The sequence below is a fragment of the Cannabis sativa genome, chromosome 9 (assembly GCF_029168945.1).
Source record: "Cannabis sativa cultivar Pink pepper isolate KNU-18-1 chromosome 9, ASM2916894v1, whole genome shotgun sequence".
In the NCBI taxonomy this organism is placed as follows: domain Eukaryota; kingdom Viridiplantae; phylum Streptophyta; class Magnoliopsida; order Rosales; family Cannabaceae; genus Cannabis; species Cannabis sativa.
The window spans coordinates 14,802,487-14,822,980 of record NC_083609.1 but is presented as its reverse complement, the minus strand read 5'-3'; the positions used below and the strand labels follow the sequence as shown (position 1 = coordinate 14,822,980).

Here is a 20,494-nt window from a genome sequence, read left to right as displayed (position 1 = left end):
GTCATGAAGAGGGTTGCTTTATGAGGTAACATATATATTATTTATATGATTAAATGAATATGAATTCCATTATTGGTATAATGGTTTTGTATTACCAAATATCTGTATACTAATGTTTATTCGTGGCAGATGCCAGTAGTGATTTGGATTTCATCTTATGAACAAAGTGTGATGGTTTGATTTTTATTGTGTATAAATGACAATATTCGAATAATAAGCTATATGATTGTTATTATTACTTTTCTTGCTGAGTCCTTGTGACTCACGGGTGCTATGTGGTGCAGGTAAAGGCAAAGAAAAGCTAGATCAACCATGAGGTGGCAGTCTTCTCCAGCAATGTACATATTGACCTCGCCGGCCTGCGTGCCGAGTTGCCAGGAGTTGTTTTAGACTGGTTGTATCTGCTGTGTATTTTGATTTTATGTTTAAATGGTTGTCGTACATATTTCTTTAGCAAAACTTTTTACAACAGGGATTCCCGGAACACACTTTTTATGCCGTTATAATGTCCATTTTTAGTGTTTTATTTTAGTCAAGTTTTTAATATTATCACGGTTTTTAATAATTAATTATTCTATTAGTATTAAACTAGTTTATAAAATCACACACGTGGCGTCCTTATAGATTAGGGCGTTACAGAGAGAGAGAGAGAGAGAGAGAGAGAGAGAGAGAGAGAGAAGGTGGGTACACATAAGTAATAAATAATAAAATCTAGATCAGAAAATAGTATAGTACCAAATTAACATATATATTGCGTATAAACTTTTTTTCTTAAAAAAAACTTGAAAACTTAAAACATGTCAACACAAGATATATACCAAAGTTTGCACTTAGCAAGTTTCGTGACATTGAAAGGCCTCAACTACAACAAAATAATTATAGAGACTACAACAAATAAAAGTATTCTTAAGGGCAATAATATTTTTAAATTAAGGTTTTAAGTGTAAAAAGAAAAAACAAAGAAGAGGAGTTGAGGAGTTGTGTTGCAAATATCGACAATTTTATGATAAAGTTTTGATAATTAGATAAACAATATATTTATGGTCATTTTTTCAAAATATATATAAAGCAATCAAGGAATACATTAGGAAATTACATAAATTAAGTATTAGAAACCATTCATAACTTTAAAACCTAAAACAATTTATTTTTTCAAGGCTAAAATACACAACACACTCATAAATTAATTAAGAAACTTAACATACATACATTCAAAGCACATCATGCATATAAATGTATGTGTTTATTAGATCATAAGAGAAAATACACCGTACTACGTAGTGCGAACAAGCTGGATCCAATGGAGAATACATATCCATTTATTAGCAATGGAAATCATCTTTAGACGTATGATTACACTTGTATGTGACAGTAATTTCCATGACCTGGTCACACACCGGGCAACTTATCTTCTCCGGATACTCACCAGTCGCGGTTAGGACACTCTCAATCGTGCAGCAGTTGCCGAAACTTTTTTGGATAGTAGTGGCCCTCATCGAACTACAACATGCAATACTCGATAGCTCATGAGTAGAGTTGAGAGACTTACAAAGTTTCTCATGGTACTCTTTGAAAGCAACTTCGAAGGTCCTCTGGCGAACACTCACTTTCCACATGTGAAACTCAGCCACTGCCTTTGAGAAAGTCGCTCGGGAACCAACAACCACCGTGGTAGGCCCTTTGTTAAGTGCAAACCATCCTTGTGTGTGTTTATAAGAAGAAAGTCTTTTCACTTGTTGTTTGGCAAAGTAGTACTCTTCCTTGTGGAACTTTGTGAGCATAAGGCTGTCTATGCCACCCCAAAACTTGTTTTTGACCTCAACTCTTTCTTCAATGTTAAACCTTTTGATCTTGATATTCAAATCCTTACTCATGAAGCTTATTTTCTCATCAATCTCCTCTGTCCACTCCTTGTCCATACCACCATGGAAGATAACATATTTCTCCTTTTTTACCTGTAAACAATTAGTACTATATGTATCAGCTAGTTATTAAAATCAAAGAGTTTTAACATAAACATCTCCAAAGTTTTTATCATTTAATAATTTTCTTTCTATTTTTTTTTTCTTTTTCTCCCAAGCGTTTGAGTTTTTTTTTTTAAAAAAACCAACTAAATTTTTATTTATTTATCTTGTAACAATAGCAACTAATATTTAAAAATATTTAAACAAATAAAATTAAAGATCGACTTAACGACTTTTTTTTAAGTAGAAGTATTTAATATTTTTTTTTTGTTTATAAAACCTGTCTCGATTGTTAAAATATTCTCATCATGATTTTCACATACATAGTAAAACATACTATAGGGCGTTTATAGTAAAAATAACATATAATTTTTTTATTATTATTACCCAGTTTGTCAACTTTCCGTACTGGTGAGGAAAATCTGCGAAGAAAGTATAGAGCCAATTCATTTCACTGAATATTCTTCGCTCGGTCTCATGGTCAAAAGGGAAGGCGTCCAGCCCCCATAAACGAATGGTGTGCATGGCATTTTTATTCTCGACAATCCCACGAGCCACGTTTAAAACCACAGCCACTGGATTGGTTTCGAAGTTCCACTCCTCTCTTAAGAATCTCAGTCCAGCCTTGTGAGAAACTAGTTTACTTACACTGTACCACTGGATCTCCTTTGACCTAAGCCAGCTCTCATATTCGTACTTGATAGTCCTGTGCTCATATGAAAAGGTTTCATCTATAATTGGCACCCAAACTATCGCGTACTCTTTTTCAGTATTATATTTCTTTATCTTCTCACAGTAAATTCTTCTCAAGATGTTAATATCTGACTCCAACATATCTGGTCGAAAAATCACTAGCAGTGCTTTCTTCTTTTTCAATACGTTGATTTCGACCTGTAAGTATACAAAAATTACAAAAATATGAGAATTAATTATACAATATATATCTTCCCCCTTCAATTAATAAATTGTTAAATATTCTCCCTCTCAACTTTAAGCATTTCATGAAATATGAGACTTCTATCAAATAATTATCAAATTTATCCTTCAAAAATATGATAATGGTTATAATAAGAGCGTAGAATTATAAAATAACAAAAGTCACATATTTCCACTAACAGTCATAATTTAGGTACAATATTTAACATGGGTAATAGTTACATAAGTACTCGTCAACTAGATTAAGACTAGAAATCAAAAATTAAAGAGTATAAATAAAAATAGAAGTAAAGCTTGAGAAACATAAAGAAAGTTGCAGAGCCTAGAGCCTTAATGTTGAAAGATGAGTATTCTATTGCATGAATATAGTAGGATTTAGAATAATATTCATCCTCTCTCAACACTTGGGTTTGGGGTATTTATAGGCTCCAATCACCTCACATACAACTGTAGTCCTAAGGAGACAAGTAGTACAAAGTACGTCTACCAGCTGCAGTTAGCAGAGTACTGGTTGCAGGACGCTAGTGGTCGGGATGTCAAGCTATGCCATAGTGGTGCCTCCACTACCTATATTGGTCATATATATCTCCTTGTACTACCAGTACCTCCTCCCATATCATCTTAGGTAACATGGTTGTACCCTTACACAAGTACTTTGACCGTGTGCTTTCCTTGTCCTCTTGATCTCATCTCAATTGGTATCCTTTGCCATACATAGAAATAAATATGTTCCAAGTGTCAAATGTAGGAAGCAATCATGGGCCAAGAGGACCTAGGCGAGGAGGTCTCGGTTGGGAACTCCTCCTTCAGCGAGGAGATGCTTAGAAATTGATGCATGGGTGAGATGCTTTGGAGGTTGAGTCCTATGTTAGGTGCTTTGAGGTTAAGGCCCAGACGAGATGTATGGAGACAAAGGCGCGGCCAAGAAAGTGAACCCCAGGCGACGTTGTTTGGGGACCCGGGTTTGAGCGAGAAGGTTGCGTATCGAGCAAGTTGCTCAGGGACCATGGTACATGATAGAAGGTTGGGAGAATTGCCTAGGGATTATGGCTCGGGCAAAATGGTGGTATCCCGGGCAAGTTGCTTGGCGACCACGACTAGCGCGAAAAGGTAGAGGAGACGGGTGAGAAGCTTGAGGGAGAAGCTGGAGGAGACGGGTGAGTTGCTTGGGGACCATGGCCCGCGTGAAAAGGTGGAGGAGATGGGTGAGAAGCCTGGGCGGGAAGGTAGATGAGATGGGCGAGAAACCCGAACAAAAAGTCTGGCAACTCCAGGGAGAAGTGTTTCCTCGTTCGGATCCTGAGGTCTTTGACACCTAGACACCTCGATGTCTTTTTCCAATGAAAGTTTTCTTCGAAGTCTAACCTTAAAATTTTACTTTGCTAATTTCCGAAACTAACAGGTGATGATTTATGGGAATGATTTTATTCAGTTAAAATTAGAACATTAAATACCAAAATAAAAAATACTTAACGATCTATTGTCTACTTAGATTAGGTTTCTTAAAATCAATAGTGAGACACGCACTACAAAAAACTGCTACTTTTAGTGACAACTTTTTAGTCACAACATAATTTTTTTTTGACTAAATGTGACTTTTAGTCACAACAAAATGTTACTTGTGACTAAAATATAATTTTTAATTAAAAGTTGTCCCTAATTTAGTTTTAGTCACAACAAGTATAGTAACAAAAAATAAGTTTAGTCACAAAAAATTGTAATTTTAGTGACTAATATATTTAGCCACGGAGTTTTTAGTCACAACATAGGAATAATAATTTATAATTAGTCACAATTTTTTTACTTTTAACAACAAATTTTATTGTGACTAAAAGTAAAATTTATTGTAGTGACAGTGGGAATAAAGAATTTGAGATAGTAGATTTTTTTCTTCTTAAGTGATTAGTGATTAACAACTTTATATATTACTTATTAGTATATATTACTCCTTATTAACTACATTACACTAATAATTATATACTATTAATTACTTGCTCCGTATTTCTCAATAATAATTAACGCTAATCGCAACGCAACATGTCGAGAAGGTGTTAAGCACCACTGGTGCTTAATATCAATACTCTTTGTCATAGAGAAATACTAAAGGACACCAGTGGTGCCTAGCACCCTTCAATGTGTCAATATCACTATTGGTCCAACTAAGTATCGGGTCCCAAATAATTTAATATAATAGCTTTTAGGAAATATTGCTAGCTAATCGCAACGCGACATGTCGAGAAAGTGCTAAGCCACCACTAATACCTAATAGCAATCCTGTTTGTAATAACAATCTAAAAGCATGGATTTTAGTGGAAGCAAAAGTTTGAAAATTTTAAAACATATATAATTAGAAAGAAAAAGGAAAAAGAAAATAAGGCTTTATCATCATACTAGCTAGCTAGTTCCCATAGGCCATATGGCTGCACTTAAAAACTCATTCAACTTATTATATTAAATAGTTTTTTTTAACAACTTACTAAATAGTTAAGCCAATAGGATTTCCCATTTTTTCATAGCTGGTATAAAAGTATATCCAAAAAGCTCAATCTGAAGGCATCTCAAATTATTGACAAAAAGAAAATCATAGACCCCCAAAACAACCAAAAAAAAAAAAACAATTATGAAAGTTGAGAACAAACCGATTGATAATTGTTAGAGCCATCAATTAGGTGGAAATGATGAGAGTCTTGAGAGAAAAAGAGAAGTTTAAGAAACTCCATGACCTCGTCAGAAGTTTTCGAGAGTTTCAAGAGCTTATAATAATGATATTCCTCCTCTGCACAATTAAGATCGATTTAACAAATTACTTTCCAACAAATGCAATAATGTTAATTAAGTCAGTACAGTACAATATACAATTGCACCAAATGTATCCCATACACTTCTCTATAATTACTGGAAATCAAATTATATCGAACCAAAAATAAAGAATATGAAAAATACATAAAACTAGCTAAACTACAGTCTACAACATACATTTTTCTCTTTACAAAAAGGAGACAAATTAACCATTGTCTAATTATATATTATAATACTGAAGCAAATTAAGCAAACCTTTCATTAGTCTAAATTGGGCCAGTTGTGCTGAGAGTATACTGAGGATGTTGTGAATTTTTGTATCATAGGGAGATAAATCGTGTGGACTGTCACTGAAACAGAAACAATTACAATGTGTAGTACAAACCAGTTCTACGTACTTAATTTGTTAAAGATGAAGAACTACATATTTGTTTCTATAAGTAAAAAGCAGGCTATATGTAGCACAAATCTTTTGCTTTAGTAAAACTCAAATTAAATATAATATACGGGATCGATATTTAAATATTGTAACTTTATGTATAATTATTCATATACGTAAATCTTTCCTGCTTAAAGAAGTAATTAGTGATCAATTGAGTCATACATATATATATAGATACAGACTTAGATTGGGATGTAGTCTTGTCGATCCCATCTGAAAATTTGTATTATTGTTAATTATTATCCTACGTATATATAATATTGCGAAAAAATCATCATTAATTAATCACAAACAACGATAATCCATACATAAAAACCGAAAAATAATAATTATTGAAAAAAGTATTGCTAATTCTATCAGTGTAATAAACCAAAGCAAATTAATAAATTCATATACTCAACTAAGTTGTTCTTTGTAAAAGTTTGTTGAGCAATACGAATGTCACGTACGTAGAAATATATAAGAGAACTTACTGTTCACTAGTGAGAATAGTAACTTTATTAGCGCATGCAATAACGGTGATGACAACCCAATAAGAATTCAAAGCAATTGGCAACTCAGCAATACTATGTGGACCATAAACAGAAAGCTTCTGCAACTCAAAGATGGTTTCCATCACTTTGAGAGTGGCCTTGATCAGATTATTAAGCTCACCAACTACAATCTTCCGTTTGTGGCGAAACTCTGGAGTGTTTGGAAGAATACAAGAACCTTTGAGCAGTGCCAACGATTTTGTGAGTTGATCGTGATTATTGGTTTGATCAAGCTGAACAAGATGCAATAAATCCCCAAATTCTTTAGCAAATGCTGCAAGAGTCAACACAGCTTTTGCTTCCCATGAATAGTATCGTAGCTTCTCAAATATTGCCAGTGTTGTCTCATGTGCCATCTCTGCAACTGGGGCCTTACAACTCAGTAGCTGCAATCATCATCAAACATAAAAATTTCTTTCAAACATTCTACACAATTAATATATTTATGGAAATGTGGTATACTACTTAATGAACTATAGTAACAATAATTAATTATTACCTCGCAGCCAATCTTCTTAAGGATACACATAGGTACATTGAAACCTGCTTTGGGGTTATTGATCTCCACTATATTGTCCAGACCAACTTTTATGTCTTCCTGATCGATGGATCATTGCCATTCAATCACAAAGTATTTAATAACCATATTAGCATGCAATATATATAGTCTGAATGAATATATATATATATAAATATATATACCTGAATAACATCGTCAACAATTTGACATGATCGCTTAAGAATGTTTGCAACGATAATGAATAGAGAATCAGCATCAAAAGAATCGTCAGAACAAGCATGAGTCTCATAAATTTTCTTTCTTATTTGCTCTTCGGACAACTCGAAAGGGTTGATCTGTGCCTCAAAAGCAGTGTTACTTCTACCTCCTGCCTTGAAACTACTATTGATCTCCTTAAAATAGTTGGACTCCATATAACTTTTGTCCATAGTAGACATCTTGTGGCTAGAAAAACAACCTAGAGTACTATATAATTTATATATATATTTATTTAAGTTTCTCAAATGTTTGGTGTTTATGTTAATGGGCAATTTAAGGAATTGCTGCCAAACTCTATTTATACCCAACATGAGCTTGCTAGCTTGTGTTTGAAGATCTTGTAACTATTATTTAAATATTCATGTAAACCCATTCACATGAAAAATGCCATGGAAACAGATCAAATGATTACCGTGGGATCCATCTTGTCATCACTTTTGACTCAAATTGACGAGTTTTTTATACATATATATCATCTATTGGTCAACAAACGAATCTTCCATAAACTGCTTTGGAATTTATCTGATATAATGGCCAATATTTTCTTAATTTTCAGCTTTTTCTCATAGTATGCACCTAATCATAAGTTATACATTACATTTATAAAATTTCTCTTTATCTTTAACATTGCCTAGTACCGAACTACTTTACTTTACATAAAGAAATATCATTTATTTTATATTTTTTTTAAAAAAAAAAAGCAAGAAAGAAAGAAAAAAAGCTCAAATGCGCATGTCTCCGTGTAAGTTACCGATAATATTGTAAAACTTCTTCAAGAGTAAACAAGATGTATTTTTTTTTTCTGACAAAAAGAGAACAGAAGTTATTACACAATTCTTTCACTGTTTAAATAAGATTTCATGAGAAGCTAGCTAGCCAAGCCGTAGTGGCATTTGATAATAATTTTATTAATTTTTAAATTTTTTAATCACAAACAAAATTTTGTTTTTAAAATTTTATTTTTGAAAAACAAATATGTATTTTATAACAACTTTAGTTTTTTAATTTTAAAAGCAGAAAACATAAATAGTGTAATCTGTAAATTTCATTTTCATTTTCATTTTCTTATTTTATTTAAGTCGGGTTTAGGTTTGGAGTCCGGGTCCGAGACCGGTCTGGGTTCACGGTGAGTCCAGGGTCAGGTCCAGTCTAGCTCCGGGGTCCGAGTCCGAGAACGCGGTCGAGTCCAAGGCCGAGGCCAAGGTTAGAGTTCAGGTCTAGGGTCGGGGTCTGGGGCCGGGTTTGAGGCCAGGTCAGGGTTGTTGGGTTTTATGCCCTAAATAAAACTCATTTCTTATAATCAGATTTACTAATTAATAAAGATCAGAAATAACATTTTATGTTACATGGTTCACATGATTTATTTCATGATTATATGTATATAATGTATAAATTCTTTTTAAGTCTAGAACATATGAGTTTGTTAAAGATTATAGTGTTGTCAGCACAGTGGAATATAATCTTAATTATATGTTCAAAAGTTTATTCCCTGATTTGTCAGAACACTAGATTTAGACTGACATGGTATAATCAACGATAGGTATTCTTACACCTTGGAAAAGTGTTATGTCCTTTCCAGGACATTGGCAAAGTTTACCAGTATCGGATGTATGGAGTATACATCGGAAGGGACCGATATTGAACTTTGATTAGATATATTAAAACTTACCGTAATATCTATTCAATTCAATATCACATGTTGATCCTAGATCAAATGATCTTAATCCTGATATGGTTAGGTTCAATCTTAAGAGTGTTATCCGTGTTCTTTGATTTGTTAGTTAAGCCTACTTTTGGGTCAGGGTGATACGTACATTTTGGGAACACGGTAGTGTAATTGAGTGGGAACGCTAACATAAATATAGAATCTATAGCTTCTATCTGGCGAATAGAAAGTAAAGGATGATTTCCTTCGAGCTTAACCAAATGAAAATAAATGGTAGAGATCTCATTTCACTTAGCTGAAATATCATTTATACAGGGTTAAGTGTTTTAAGGATAAAATACATTGTAGGGTGTTACGATAATTTAATCCCTTTACAGTGTAAATCATCTATATAGAGGATCATTGATCACATTAGGGTTATAACAATGGATAACTAGTGACGTGTCTTTATCATGGAACATATAGAGCGTTCTATATGACTGAGAGTGTAATTCCAAGTTCTAAGTGTGGATTCAATGAGGAATTAATAAGTTAAGGAATTTACTTGGTAAATTCGGTTCGACTTATTGGAAGCTCGGTTATATAGACCCATGGTCCCCATAGTAGTTGAGACGTACTGCTTGTAAGACTCAGTTAATTGATTTTAATTAATCAATTAAAATTCTAAAAGTTAGACTATGTCTAATTTGTGAATTCTCACAGTTTAAGGATGAAATTGTAAATAAAAGGGTTTCTAGGTTTAATTATTAATTGAGAGACTTTGTATGTCTAATTAATAATTATTTTAAATGACAATATTATTTAATAATCTATTTTAGTTATTAAATAATTAGTTTTGGCATTTAAATGGTTAGAATTAGAAAAATGGCAATTTTGGAGAAATAGAAATAAAATTGAGGAAACTGCAAAATCCAAGTGAGGCCCATTTCACCCTATATGGCCGGCCACCTCTTTGTGTGTTTCCCAATTATTATTTTCAATTTTAATTGTCAATCACACTAAATAAGGCAGTTAATCAATTACACAGTAAAAGAGGAAACTGCTTATTTGGAAAGTTGTGCTCTCCCTTTTCCCTATGTATAGCAGTCCTTGTTCTCTTCTCTTCATGCTTCAGATCAAACGAATTCAAGAGAGAAAAGAGAGAGGAAATTTCGAAATCCTTGTGAGATGAGTAGTGCCCACACACATCAAGTGGTACCTCAATCATAGTATGTAAGACTATGGAAATTCTGCATCAAAGAAGGAGAAAAGAAGATCCAGATTCAGATCTTGATTATGCTCTGCTACAGAAAAAAATCAAGGACTAGAGATCTGAATGGAAGGAGTCATATTATTCTGCTGCACCCACTGTAAGGTTTTCTAACTTTATATGTGTTTATTTTCATTGTTTTAGAATTCATATTAGGTTGTTAATCCAACATACTTGGTTGTAAATCTAGTCCTAGTAAAATAAATTCCAACAACTGGCACCAGAGCCATGGTAATGATTTACTTTCATGTAATTTGAATTAAAACGATGATTTATATGTTTTTGTGTTGATTTGGATGGTTTCATGTGGTTTATGTGTTAGTTGATGAATGTATATGTTGTACAGTACCTTTTTCCATGAAAAATATTTTTTCGATTTTTTAAAATATTTTATTTGGATTCCTTGTGGAAAATTAAGCAATTTTGTTTTTTATGGAACTCGATTCTGATAAAAATTGAGAAATATATGAATTTTGGAAGATTAGAAATCATGGCTGCTGCATGCAGCCTATCCTGACAGCCCCTACAAATTACGAATTTTGTGGGTTTTTCCCCAAAAATCCAATTTTTTCATGGATTGTTTCCCAAAATTCATTTTTCCATTTTTAAATATTTCTAAATTAGAATGTTTCCAATTTTAAATATTTCCTATTATGGTCAGATTTAAAAATTTGTTAACTTCTTTAATATTTATTTATTATTTAATTATAAGATTAGATATTTTGATATTTAAGATATTTTAAATTAAAAGATAACTTTGTCTTTTTATTTAAAATATTATATTAAAATTATCTTATATGACAAATTAAATAATTAATAAATTTGAAATTAACATAGATATTTTTATAGATATATTTACCATAATGTTTTTCAAATTTAAAAATTTGTTATTTTGTTAAATATTTGTTATTTATAAATTATAAGTATAAAAATAATATTTTTTCTATATATATCTTTTTTTTCTTATTGGAAATTTATAAATCATATCTTAAATATTTAAATAACATAGATATTTTGTAGAGATTTGAATATTGCTTAATTTGAGATATTTTGACATATAATTATGGTAATTATTATTCATTTATTATTTTATTCCTAAAATAATAATTATCTAACCAAATCTATTTTAAAATTGGTTTATTTTATTACTTTCATTTTATTGAATTATAAGATCTGAAAGTGATATTGAAGATTTTTTCCTTTTAAATCATTGATCTTACTTGATATTTAATTCCAATAAACCTAGATATTTTAAAATTAGTTTCCTCTATTTGGTTAGTTTAAGAATAATAATTTAATTATATTAATATCTTATTTCACATCTGTTACATGGACAATGTTTGTTTATTTATATTGCAAAACTTTTTTTTAACAAACCTATTATTTATTTGATCTAAATTGCTATGATTAACTTGTTGACATATCCAATGATCTGATTTTAATCATAGTCCAATTGAAGATAGATCTTATAAATAATTTGTAATAGGTAAATTTTGTACTTCTTTCATCTGTGTAAATCTAGTAACATGATAGGACTCATCCATATCATTTGACCTGTGTGAGCCTATATGTTTGCTTTTGGGCTTAGATGCATATAGGAAGCCCATTCAAGTTTTTACTAAGTAAATGGACTAGGTTGCTAAAATAAATTTTGACATAAGTAAATTTATTTAGGTCCAATTAGATTTGGGCTTATTCAATGAATAACAATTGTTTATTTAAAGGTTAAATTCCTCTCTTTGGGCCTTGTGTGAGAGTTGGGAGCCAATAGAAGTGGGTACGACATACTGAACCCAGCTCCCCCTCACATGAACTACCCCAATTGTGAAGGCCCATTTGCCTTATTTAAATAATTGTATTAGGTTAATTATATTAGTCTAACCTAATTAAAATTGAATTAGCAACATAATTAACTTTTAAAATATATGAAATTTATTTTTCATTTTTAATATTTTAAAGTTAATTTTAGAAAAACACTTAGTTAATGATATATTCTAGATAGTTATTTCCAGTACTAGTTATTATTTCTAATATTAAATAGGAAAATATCATTGATTGTAAAATTAATTGTTTCATAATTAATTTTGGTACAATCTAAGTTTAGTATATTTTCTTAGTATTAAACTAGAATTAATAATTAAGTTTCCTCTACACTTAATTATTTATTTCTTGAATTTAATACATTTAATTAAATTGAAAATTCCATATCTAAGTTGATTTTCATCATGATACTTAAATATTGTTATTTTTGTGTTATTTAATTAAAGTTGAAAATTGTCTTAAGTTTGGAATCTTATTTCAGAATAACTTAAAGCTGAATAAATTTCAAAATATATTTTATTTTATTTTATTAATCATTTCCCAAAATTTCGAAATTGCATCACTTTGATGCAGAAATTTCGAATTTTATTTGAAAAAATAGATTAAGTTGAAAATTATTTTAATTTTGGACCAACTTAAATCAATGATTTTTTTTTTCATTTAATGATTAATTAAAATAGATGAACTAAAATATATTATAATTAGAAATTGAATTAATCTATGAAAGTCTAGATAGATATTATCTGTTTTGCTTGAAGTATTTTTCTAGTGTATTTAATTAAATAGAAAATTAATATTTAAGTTGATTTTTAATCATGATACTTAAATATTTGAAATTTTTCCTATATATTTAATTAAATAGGAAAATTATATTTTTTTGTTGGGCCAACATGAAATTAGAGTAATTTTCCTGGATTTATTTTTATTTTATTTTAAAGCATTTTCGAAAGTTGTATTCTTATACACTTCATTTTTTGAAATGCAATATATATTTATAGAAAATTAAATTTGAGTTGTAAATTAATTTAAATTAATTTTGAAAGAACTTCAATTGAATAATTTTCTAAATATTTATGGAAATTATGACTAAGATGGAAATAATTCACGTTATTTTCATATCCATGTAAGTATAATTTATTAATATTAAATTAAAATTTATATTTGGAATTTTTCATTCTAAATTGAAAATTTTGATTAAATAAATATATATTTAAAATAAATTGATTAAAATAATTGTTAGAAGAAAATACAACCTTCATTAAATAATGAGCTTTATTATTAGGATATTCGATCTCCATTGTTGGTTTTACTTAGCTATTGTTTTAGTGAGTAATCCTCCCTAATGGATGAACGTTCATTAGCAAGTTATCACCGTTTAATCTCGAAAGATAAGTAATCTTGTAAGTTTTTTATATAGTTTTGATCACCCTAATGGTGGCGACCGTATAAGACTTGCAAGAATATGAAACAATAGTGGAAGCTCATAAGATAGAATAGCCTTGACTCTCGCCTAAACGGGACAACGCGGATTCCAATCTTGATCGAATAAAAGGTTGCTAGAATGTTGATCATTTTAGATGAGCTGACAACTCTATTCAATGGATGGTAGCTATGACTCTCGCCTAAACGGGGCACTGATATCAGTTTGTTGAAAACCTTGGAAATTATTTAGGATTGTATGTTTTAGTGTTTTCACTTGTCATTCCTACTTGCTATGTGCTTCATAATTTCTGAATTGTGTATGAATTTGTATTGAACCATGTTAATTTCTGTTATTAAATTGTAGTTTAATTTCGAATCTTCATTGTTGGTCTAACTTGGATTGTTTTTCTAATGAGATAAATCCCTAATGGATTTTCACCATTAGACTAACATAATAGTGTTAGATCTCGAAAGATAAATATTGTATATACAACATCTAGCTGTTCATCAATTGATGACACCTTAGACTAGTATTTTACAATATGAAACAAGAAGATTATATAAATAAGATTACTTTGACTCTCGCTAATCGGAGCATCGTTGGATTCTTATTTAAAACAAAATTATCCTAATTTCTCTTAGCTTATTCATTTCGAATCAGCTTAATAACATATCATTGGATGAATGGTCTATAAATCATATAAAGTCATTCTATATTTTCTCTTAAGAAATTAAATGACGCATATGATTCTATTCTCGAAATTCTATCCCAAAATGATATAAATCCTCAATCTTAGAAATGTCCTACTTGTATAGGCAAATCATAGAGTTAGATTAGTAGTGGTGGTCCAAGAAAGAATTACTAATTATACAGTTACACTTTCACAAGTGTTTCATAACCATTTTCTTTCAATGGATTTAACTGTATGAGTTTACTATTCTGTGACCAGAATCCACTTGCACTATTCTAAGAACTCTTTGTTGTAACTAAATCTAAGTCATCAAAAGATACAACCACATTTTATAAATCTATGGCATTTGTATCTTGTTCATAGTGGTTTTGACAAGATCATTCTCTGCAAAGAGTTAATATGCCTATATCCAATGAAATTAAGTTCATCTCATTCGCAGATGGATGTACATTCAGGGGTGGATATGAGTTTTCGTTGTATTCTTAAAACGATCACTCTAGATTTTACCTTATGCAAAAGAAATTTGAAATGTTTGAAAAATTTCATGAATTTCTAGCAATGGTAAGTGGTTAAAGATCTTGCGAACTGATAGGGGTGGAGAGAAAAAGTTAGTAGATATGCAGTTCAAAGATCATTAATTTTATTTTGAATTATATCCAAACTTACCTCCCCAGAAATTCGAGTTGCATATTGATGATTAGTTACTAGTCGTTGCCTAAATCCTTCCATGGCAATAAACTTTCAGAATGATGCAATGGTTGTATACTTAATGTAAATCATTACTAGATTCATGGATGACCTAATCAAAATCTTAAGAAAAGCTAGAACTGCTAACCCTAGTTTGCATGTTTGTTAGCTATTCTAAGTGATTAGGGGTGGATCATCCCATAGTCATTAGATAAGAAAGTGTTTGTTTAAACAAATACTACTTTTGTAAGAAAATGACTAAGTCTGAAAATAAAGTAGCAAATAAAGGAGATAATTTTTTTTTCTTGATTCCATAAGTGTTCTATCATCTTATTCGTTACAAGATGATCCCACTGCCTCTGTTGTCTTAACACAACCAAAGAGGTCAATACCATTTAGTTTTCTTAGACATAATTCACGGTACCTTGTCGTAGTGTTTCAAGGAACTTTACCTTCTCATGACTTGGAAGATACTAGTGATTAAAATCCATTGTGAGTTTAAACAAGTAATGGATTGTCAAGATAAGAAACTAAGAAGAAAGCCAATAGAACTATGGTTTGATCCATTCACATGGAGTAACCTAAAGTTTTCTATTACAAGGACATGAAAGGAAATTTTCGTTAATAAGTCTATTCAATGGACTTAACAAAACTTCATGTTTCTAGTATTATAGGTTTGAGTTTATCTAAACTTATGGCTTGTGGTATACCTGATAATTACTTACTCTAATGCAAGCATAAGATGCTGAAGCATTTTCTTTCCAATGGCAATCTATAGAAGCTTCACAACTTCTTAGATATAGATTTTATTTATCTAAGGAAAAGTCTCAACTATTCCAGAGAAGATAAGGCCATGAAAGAATTTCTTAAATCGACAGTGAGAGGTCTCAGATATGCTTTTGTATGCCTTAGACCAGACACCTGCTGTTGAGTGAGAGTAATGAGTAGGTATCAGATTAATCCAGGAGAAGAACATTGGAAGACAATCAAGTAAATTTTAAGATTAAGAAGAGGAACTATATGTTAGTCAATAAGGGTGGTTTTAAAACTCTTAGACTACACCATATCAGATTTCGAGACTTGCCTTTGTGCTAGAAAGTCTGCTGATAAGATGGTGATTACTCTGGGGGTGGAGTAGTGATTTTGGAGAAGTGTAAAAACCTGTCTGAAATCTCTTAGTCTACCAGAGAGAGACTGAATGTTAAAAGTTGCAGGAAAGATACTTATTCAGTCTAAGGAAAGTTCTATATTTTTGTGGCACCGTTCCAACTTGCCTTAACTACTAGTGTTACTTCCTGAATAACCAAGAAGTAGTTGCCAAAAGTATAGAATCCAGTATCCCAAGAAGGTTGACATATACAGAGGAATTTCACATTATCAAGGATTTTGTGATTAAGGAAGAGTAATGGTGGAGAAGAGGTTGTGTTTGATTCAACCTGTCAGATCCTATTACGAGGAGTTTACTACTATTACACTTGATTGGTATATCAAGGTGTTAATGATTATTTGAAATGCACTTTTTGTTTTATATTAGTGCAAGTGGGAGTTTGTTGGGTTTTATGCCCTAAATAAAACTCATTTCATATAATCAGATTTACTTATTAATAAAGATCAAAAATAACATTTTATGTTGCATGGTTCACATGATTTATTTCATGATTATATGTATATAATGTATGAATTCTTTTTAAGTCCAGAACATATGAGTTTGCTAAAGATTATAGTGTTGTCAGCACAGTGGAATATAATCTTAATTATATGTTCAAAAGTTTATTCCCTGATTTGTCAGAACACTTGATTTAGACTGACATGGTATAATCAGCGATAGGTATTCTTACACCTTGGAAAAGTGTTATGTCCTCTCCAGGACATTGGCAAAGTTTACTAGTATCGGATGTATGGAGTATACATCGGAAGGGACCGATATTGAACTTTGATTAGATATATTAAAACTTACCGTAATATCTATTCAATTCAATATCACCTGTTGATCCTAGATCAAATGATCTTAATCCTGATATGGTTAGGTTCAATCGCAAGAGTGTTATCCGTGTTCTTTGATTTGTTAGTTAAGCCTACTTTTGGGTCAGGGTGATACGTACATTTTGGGAACACGGTAGTGCAATTGAGTGGGAGCGCTAACATAAATATGGAATCTATAGCTTCTATCTGGCGAATAGAAAGTAAAGGATGATTTCCTTCGAGCTTAACCAAACAAAAATAAATGGTGGAGATCTCATTTCACTTAGCTGAAATATCATTTATACAAGGTTAAGTGTTTTAAGGATAAAATACATTGTAGGGTGTTACGGTAATTTAATCCCTTTATAGTGTAAATCATCTATATAGAGGATCATTGATCACATTAGGGTTATAACAATGTATAACTAATGACGTGTCTATATCATGAAACATATAGAGCGTTCTATATGACTGAGAGTGCAATTTCTAAGTTCTAAGTGTGGATTCAATGAGGAATTAATAAGTTAGGGAATTTACTTGGTAAATTCGGTTCGACTTATTGGAAGCTCGGTTATATAGACCCATGGTCCCCATACTAGTTGAGACCATACTGCTTGTAAGACTCAGTTAATTGATTTTAATTAATCAATTAAAATTCTAAAAGTTAGACTATGTCTAATTTATGAATTCTCACAGTTTAAGGATGAAATTGTAAATAAAAGGGTTTCTAGGTTTAATTATTAATTGAGAGACTTTGTATGTCTAATTAATAATTATTTTAAATGACAATATTATTTAATAATCTATTTTAGTTATTAAATAATTAGTTTTGGCATTTAAATGGTTAGAATTAGAAAAATGGCAATTTTGGAGAAATAGAAATAAAATTGAGGAAACTGCAAAATCCAAGTGAGGCCCATTTCACCCTATGGCCGGCCACCTCTTTGTGTGTTTCCCAATTATTATTTTCAATTTTAATTGCCATGTAATTGCTAATTAAAGCCTATCAATAATAGGAAAGTGGGGGATCACACTAAATAAGGCAGTTAATCAATTACACAGTAAAAGAGGAAACTGCTTATTTGGAAAGTTGTGCTCTCCCTTTTCCCTATATATAGCAGTCCTTGTTCTCTTCTCTTCATGCTTCAGATCACACGAATTCAAGAGAGAAAAGAGAGAGGAAATTTCGAAATCCTTGTGAGATGAGTAGTGTCCACACACATCAAGTGGTACCTCAATCATAGTATGTAAGACTATGGAAATTCTGCATCAAAGAAGGAGAAAAAAAATCCAAATTCAGATCTTGATTATGCTCTGCTACAGAAAGGAATCAAGGGCTAGAGATCTGAATTGAAGGAGTCATATTATTCCGCTGCACCCACTGTAAGGTTTTCTAACTTTATATGTGTTTATATTCATTGTTTTAGAATTCATATTAGGTTGTTAATCCAACATACTTGGTAGTAAATCTAGATCCTGGTAAAATAAATTCCAACAAGGGTTTGGGTCCGGGTCCGCGTTCAAGGCTTGGTCTGGGTGTGGGACCGCGGGTGGGTCCGGGGCCGGGTTTGATCCATGGTCCAAGTTTGGGTCGGGATCTGTTAGGTTATATTTAGCCTATGTTTCGGGTCTGTAAAGTTAGCATTTTCTCGTCTATTGGTGTCTTTTGGAGCAGTTTTACGCTTGATTTCATTGTTTTAGGTTCCCGGGGTGTTAAAGTTCAAATTCAGTCAAATGGTGAAAAGACGGGACAAACTGGCAAAAAAATTGGAAAAATCGGCTCCAGACGTGTTAGTAGTCGCGACCTCCAAAGAGCCAGGTCGCGACCTTTTTTCATGGTCGCGACTCTGGTCGCGACTTCGAGATTTGGCAGAAACTCGGTTTTTTGAGTTTTGCCTATAGTCGCGACCAGCTTAAAGGCTAGTCGCGACTAGGTACGGAAAACGCAGTTTTGACCTAATTTTGATTTTTCTCTCAATTGGAGGCACACCTCTCATCCCTATATAAGGAATACGACTCTGAAGGTCAAAGTAAGCAGAAAAAGAACTAAAAAGTGGATGAAGGTGGAGAGGAAGCTATCTTGAAGACCTGGAGCGATATCACCTTCTAGTTTCTTTCTTTTACCCTTATTTCTTCCTTTTATGTTTAGTTTTGTTTCTGAATTAATCATGGATGTTTTTAAAGTTGTTATGAGCTAAATTTCCCATTAAGGGAGGATGATGAATGTTGTTTAAGTTTATGCCAAGTTAATAAATAATTGCCATTCCTTCATCTTTTTTGTGAATACTATCTAAATTTGTGTTTAATTCCATGTGCAAGTTTGATCACCTTTTACATGTTTAATGATCTCAATTCGAAATCTGAAAAGTGAGAATTGAGAATGCTAAAATTGGATAGTCTAGGTTTTGATGTGAAACGAAAGTATTTACATAGCCTTAGTGACAAATAGATTATTGCTTAATGCTGATTTTATGTTGATTTAATTAAGAAGTTAATTAGAGAACATAAGATTTAGAACCTAAAAGATCTGAAAAGAGTTAGGTTAAATTCATAATCTGTCATTCACATTAAGATAAGGATAGCAATTAGGTATTAACATTGGTAACTTATCAACAGGATTCACCTCCCTAATCTCTCATCTTGATTAATCGTCGTGTATTCTTTTTAATTTTCTGAGTTATTTTCTTTAAAATTGCGAAATTATTGTTTTACCAAATAGGATTATAAGTATAGTTTAGTAGTACTTAATCCAATTCCCTGTGGTTCGACCTCACTTGCGTGACATACTACTTGGTAGCGTATACTTGCGTAGTAATCATAAAATTCGTAACAAGTTTTTGGCGCCGTTGCCGGGGAATTGTTTAAAGATTAATATTACACAAAATTATACTAACTTCTACTTTGGTATATTTTCTCTTGCTGAATTTCTAACCTTTCTCTTGCAAAACTGCTCTTATCTATTTCAGGTATTTTGAGTGCATGCGCCGCCAAGGGCAAGCAGTTATACTACCCATTGACCCTGAAATTGAGAAAACTTGTAGGAGAAACCGAAGGAACAAGAGGCAAGAAGGAGTTTCAGCAACTGCTCAAACAACAGAAACCATGGCTGCTAATGTGAATGTGAATGCTACAAATAACGGTAATAATGGTGGTGCCGTGGAAGATCAAGCTAATGGTCGTAGCTTGAGAGATTACATTCTCCCTACTCTAACGGGAGTGCAGTCATGTATCAGGCCACCGACAGTGGATGTGAATAACTTTGAGATCAAACCTGCCATACTTCAAATGGTGCAGTCTTGAGTTCAGTTTGGTGGCCTCCCTTCTGAAGATCCTAATCTGCATCTTTCTAACTTCATGGAACTTTTTGAAACTTTTAAAGTTAATGGAGTTAGTGATGATGCCATTCGACTGAGGCTGTTCCCATTCTCGCTCAGAGAACGAGTCAAGAGTTGGTTAAACTCCTTGCCACCCAACTCTATCGCCACTTGGAATGATCTGGCTACGAAATTCTTGTCAAAGTTCTTTCCTCCAGCAAAGTCTGCC

The 20,494-nt window shown here is 31.8% G+C and overlaps 1 protein-coding gene across 1 annotated transcript; it reads right to left on the bottom strand.

The window, feature by feature from the left end:
• Positions 1-1,037: 1,037 nt before the first annotated feature.
• LOC115722645 (protein SIEVE ELEMENT OCCLUSION B) lies at positions 1,038-7,771 on the bottom strand. Its single transcript, XM_030651904.2, has 7 exons — positions 7,377-7,771; positions 7,174-7,272; positions 6,615-7,060; positions 5,955-6,049; positions 5,540-5,676; positions 2,352-2,855; positions 1,038-1,955 (listed from the first exon to the last, which is right to left on the bottom strand). The coding sequence occupies exons 1-7, from the start codon at positions 7,761-7,763 to the stop codon at positions 1,323-1,325; spliced, it is 2,301 nt and encodes a 766-aa protein (XP_030507764.2). The 5' UTR covers positions 7,764-7,771; the 3' UTR covers positions 1,038-1,322.
• Between the last annotated feature and the right edge of the window lie 12,723 nt (positions 7,772-20,494).